The sequence below is a fragment of the Impatiens glandulifera genome, chromosome 3 (genome assembly GCF_907164915.1).
Source record: "Impatiens glandulifera chromosome 3, dImpGla2.1, whole genome shotgun sequence".
Taxonomy (NCBI): domain Eukaryota; kingdom Viridiplantae; phylum Streptophyta; class Magnoliopsida; order Ericales; family Balsaminaceae; genus Impatiens; species Impatiens glandulifera.
The window spans coordinates 6,109,934-6,115,162 of NC_061864.1; the positions used below are offsets into that span (position 1 = coordinate 6,109,934).

Consider the following 5,229-nt stretch of genomic DNA (forward strand, 5'->3'; position numbering starts at 1 on the left):
GTTCAGTAATTTTAAGATTTTAAAAAAGTGATATTTTATTATAATTAACATTCTCATAATTATTAAATTAAAAATAAATTTATTTTATTTCTATTTAATATAAAAAAAATAAGATATTTTTTTATTAAATAATGTTTTATAGGAAAATAGATTATTTGTTTATTTTTGTAACTTTCTATTCATTTATTTTATATATTTTGCCGGGAAGCGGTAGATATTTGGGGGGGCTAGTTGGGCGCAGGCAGAAGGGATATAGACATGCGAAAGACTCGTGTTGCAACGATGTTAGCGTGTTCTTCCACGCATCTCTCACGCTCAACCTTCCTTCCACGCATCTCTCTATATATATACATACAGATTACGACTATCTTTACGATTGATTGCGGATCTTCTACTTCAACGTAAATTGACTTCTCATTAGGTAAGCTACTCTTTCGACTCGATTCTTATTGTGTCTTCCGTTCAAATTCAGGTCTCATGCGGTATTGCGATCTTCCGTCCTGCTGTTTTCTTCGTCAAATGAGGGAATAACGTTCGTACTTGTGCATTTTGAATTTTGCTTTGTGGTTGTTTTTTAATTGTTTCTATTAGTTTGATACGAAGTTTTAGTTACCTGTTCCGTTGGATTCAGGTAGTTTATTGACTGATTAAGCTTCTTTACGATTCCTTGAAATTGAACTTAGTTCCACTTCCATGTATATATTTAACAAGGAAACGCTTACTCTGTTACTGTTATATGATGCATCATTATTGTTGTTTATCTATTTCAGTAATCATGGAAAAGGAGAGAGGGAATTAAGACATAATATATATATTCTACCCAACAGATCTAGATTGAATCATTGTAAGTTCAATTTGTCTTCATCTTGCTGTTTTTTTTTTAAATTTGTCTTTGGAATTTTAAAATCTAATTCTCACTCTGTTTTTATGTTTGTCTTACAGAATAATGGCATTATGTGGGATTAACATGTTCCCAAGTATGGAGAGCAGTGAAATATTGAGTGCGCGCCCTAATTTGTCTGCATTACAAGTTAGACCGTCTTTATATCCTTTGATAAACAAGTATAATCATTTCTGCCAAAGGCGAAGCCTGAGACTAAGGTGTCAATCTTCAAGAGAAAATGTGTTACCCATTGAATCTGAGGAATGTGGCAATTCTAAGGTGTCAATTTGTACAGAGGAAGATACAGGGAATGTTATAAAGTTTAACATGTCTGATTTTGAAATACATGATCGTGTCAGTGTAGGGCTCAGTGGAAGGGTATAAGGAAGCTGAATAATTTATTCTCATAACATCATTAGATATCATGTTATTTGAGATATTCACCAAAGTGTGCCTTATTGCAGGTTGATGAAGTGATTTTTGAAGCTGTTGTGAAGAATATTAATAGGTCAGTTTCATGCATTTTTTTTGCAAACTATATCATGTCAACATTAGGCTAACAGCTGAACTTTTTATTCAGCCCATTGTATAACTCAAGAGTTGTACTCCGACGTCTAACAAGTGTCCAAGCTCAAAGAAGAGGAAACCGTGCAATAGAGGTCGTCATAGATGAAATAACAATTTGGTGGATGCCACGTGATGGATAGTCCTTTATTCACTTACCTTATGTTGACAATGTAATTGAACTTCAAACTTTGATTTTTGCATGTCTAATAGGTACTAAAGAAGCTAGCTCGTCGAAGACTCCTTTATCACTCTTATTCCATGCAAGTGTATGGCTATGTTTGTCCATCAACCAGTGGTCATCATGACTCATTTACCCTTGTTCACGGGGTAAGTAATTAACAAGTAAAGGTTGATTATGTTGCTTTTAACTTGTTCTCCCATAGTATAAACTAGTAAGTATAGAACTAAAAACTAACTTATCACTTCATATTATCTGGGTTTGAAAAAGGCAGTCAAGATATGATTTATCAATCATATTATTGTAGCTACTGAAATCTGTTTTGCATTTATAGTGAATAGTCTGTGGTTCATTCCTGAATTGAATAAAAAGGATTTCCCTAGCAAGTCTAGAAAAACTAGACTGAATTACTTTAATTCAACTTTATCTTGATTTTATTCCCATCTCAACAAAATATGAATCTCTTATTTTTTCAATACCTAGTTTTTAGCTTTTAGCAATTAAATTTCAGTCTTATCAAACAATCTTGTTTCTCATTGCACAATAAATGTGTTTCTCATTACATTTTTTTTTGCAGTATCATGGTAGTTATTCTTTAAGGCATTGGCTTCAACAGTCAGATTGGCTTCCTACACTTGAAGCTACTCTGTCTTTGGACGAAGAATCTGTTCGAAGGGTAGGAGATGACACAGTTGGCGGCCCTACTGTATCCAGACAATTGCGACTTATTCGATTATTGATGAGGGACCTTTTAATTGGAGTATGATGAGGATAATTTCCCTTATTTCTTGCAAGTTCATACCCTTGTATTTTCATTTAACACCACTTTGATATAGTCCTTTATATCTGTTGTAGGTCAATTACTTGCACAGCCATGGTCTTGCTCATACAGAACTGAGGTTGGAGAATGTACATATTTGCCCTGTGGATAGACACATTAAGGTGAGTTTCATTTTGCTACAATTAGTCATTTATTTATTGGGCTATGATGGCTTTCATCTGTCCAATATGATGTATAGTGTTTTCTGGAGATCTTGAACTTCGTCCATCTGTTAGGCTATTCTTGTAGATTGACTGGTGATATAAAAAATGTAAACATGATGAATGTGAGCATGTCCCAATCAATTTATGGTAAAGTCATGAAGTATAAGTTTTAATGTGCACTTTCCAGGTAGGGATACTGGGAAATGCTGCTGATTTTTATGATAGCAATCTTAGTGATAACAATGTTGATGCCAACATGGACAGACGACAAATGATGATTGCCTTTGATATGAGGTATGGTGCAGGAACTGCATGATGTTTGAGACATTCTATGAGTAGAGAGTTGCACTTGTTTAAGATAAATTGTCATTATTCTTCATTTTGAGTGGCAGGCACAAAGACAAAATTGGTGCCTTTGATTAGTTATATGTTGTTTAATTAATAGTTTTTTGCAGATGTGTGGGCTTCATCATGGCAAAAATGGTGTTACGAGAACTTATGGACCCATCTGCATTCGCAAAATTCAAATCATTTCTTACAAAGGTAACAAGCTAAGAGTTTCTATTTGGATTTTTGTTGTCAATATTAAAAAGTTATATCAGTAACCTATTTCACAATTCACCTTTAAGTACTCAAGCATAAATTTGATGTTTTCAGGGGAATTATCCTGATTGCCTGCGTGAGTTTATATTGCAAAACTTGGGTTGCAATTTGTCATATAGAAATGTTGGACTACAAGTTAGTGAATCTTTCTTGCCATAAATTATTGTTCTCTTTTCAACATGGAATGTACAAACTATAATTTGTAGCAGATACTTGACAGGAATTGGGGTGCTGGTTGGAACCTGCTTTCCTTATTGCTTGCAAATAAGCCCTCTGAGAGAATAAGGTGTGATGATGAAATAGTTTAGATGCTTCACCTTATATTTTATTGGTGAGCTATTCCCAGATGGTTTGAGCAGCTCTAGGAAGCTCATTTCGTAATCAAATTCTTCTTTACATTCTGTTGCTATTCATACTTTGTTAGATAGACGCTCAAATTATGCTTAAGCATATTGTCAGTCAAACATTACAAAGAATCAGATCACACACACATATATGCATAATATGAAAATTAAAAAGAAACATAAAAAAATCAAAGGAAGGCATGTATCTTCAAACAACATGTACTTGGATATGTATGGCTTCTCTTGATGATGGTTCCATCTTTTATGGTGGTTGCAGGTGTCTTGATGCATTAAGGCATCCATTTTTGTGTGGACCAAGATGGCGGGTGTATCCTTCAATGGATTTAATTAGATGGGGATTAGGCTCAACAGCAGTCAGGATCTCTGAGGAGTATATTTATGGCCACCAGCAGGTATGAACATTCTCCTTAAATTAGCTGATTATTCAATTTTATCAAAGATTTGTATATTCTGATGCTTACAACATTGGAAAAAAAGATGCTTTATATCCCATTTAGATGGCATAGTAACAACCCCATATTTTACTTTTTTAAAAGCGGAGAAGGCTTGCCCATTTCATTGAACTCATGGAGACATTGAATGCTCATAAAAGACCAAGGGTAAGCATATTTCTCATATTGATTTCTTTTTATTGAATATCTTTCTCTTTATTTATTTATCCCTTTTTTTCAATGCTCATAGGATTGGCTGGAGTTGCTGCCTGGAAAATGGCGCCTATTATACTGTACAGGAAGACACATAGGGCTAACCCTGCGCCAACCACGAGCAAGAGTCCTGATTGGCAACGTTCATCTGAATGTAGTAAGATCATCATCAAAGTCACAAACAGATTTTTCATTCAGCTCCGATATTGGTTTCAAAGTCTTGGTTGGAAAGGAATGGCCCCATGACAAGAACGGTGTAAATGGTCGATTAAGTATTGAGTCAAGTTTCAGAATGAGAGCTGGGAGAAGGTTATATTTGAAAGAAGAACGGGTAAAGAAGTGGGAAAAGGCAATCCCAAATGAATTCCCTTCTAGCGTTTCGATTGCAAGACTTGATTCTAGTGAAATTGATGTGACGTTACATCTGGGGGATACGGCAGTTGATGATGCAAAGAATGTGATTCAGGAAGTTCGGAAACAGATTCCAAATGAGATTTTTGACCTGTCGAGGCTGGTGTGTGGAACATACTTAGACTCTAGACTTCTGGTCTTAAGAGGGGTTGATGGATCAGCACTCTTTTTCACTAGGTCCCATTTACTAGATGAAAGTAGTAGTAAGTAATAGTTAACTTGTAATATTGTTGTTGTAAGTTATTTCTTCCATTTTTTATTATTATTCTTACTTTGCAGTTTGCATTGCATGGATGGGTAAATATTTCTTTCTCACTAAACTCATTCACTAGTATATAGTTCAGTATTCAAGATTAGATCAAAATTCAAAGACTTCACATAACCTGCATTTATAAATTTTAATGGACTGAAGGAAACCCAATATATATAAGCCTAGGCCCGGTACAATCTAATGACGTAACTGGCCCAATTTATTGGAAATATATAAATTGGGCCCAAAAGTCCAAAAATTGATCACTAAAAATATTTGTGAGCTTAATAATACATTAATACCCCTGAATTGAATTGATTGTATAAATAATATTGGACCCAACG

The 5,229-nt window shown here is 34.6% G+C and overlaps 1 protein-coding gene across 1 annotated transcript; it reads left to right on the forward strand.

Annotated features, from left to right (window-relative positions):
* The first annotated feature begins 292 nt into the window (after positions 1-292).
* Positions 293-4,929, forward strand: LOC124929407 (probable plastid-lipid-associated protein 14, chloroplastic). The gene is made up of 15 exons (XM_047469762.1): positions 293-421; positions 771-844; positions 943-1,261; positions 1,348-1,391; positions 1,464-1,542; positions 1,661-1,777; positions 2,206-2,388; positions 2,484-2,570; positions 2,800-2,906; positions 3,068-3,155; positions 3,270-3,350; positions 3,425-3,501; positions 3,837-3,972; positions 4,117-4,179; positions 4,262-4,929. Exons 3-15 carry the CDS (start codon positions 947-949, stop codon positions 4,844-4,846), a joined length of 1,962 nt encoding a protein of 653 aa, XP_047325718.1. The 5' UTR covers positions 293-421; positions 771-844; positions 943-946; the 3' UTR covers positions 4,847-4,929.
* Positions 4,930-5,229: the final 300 nt, after the last annotated feature.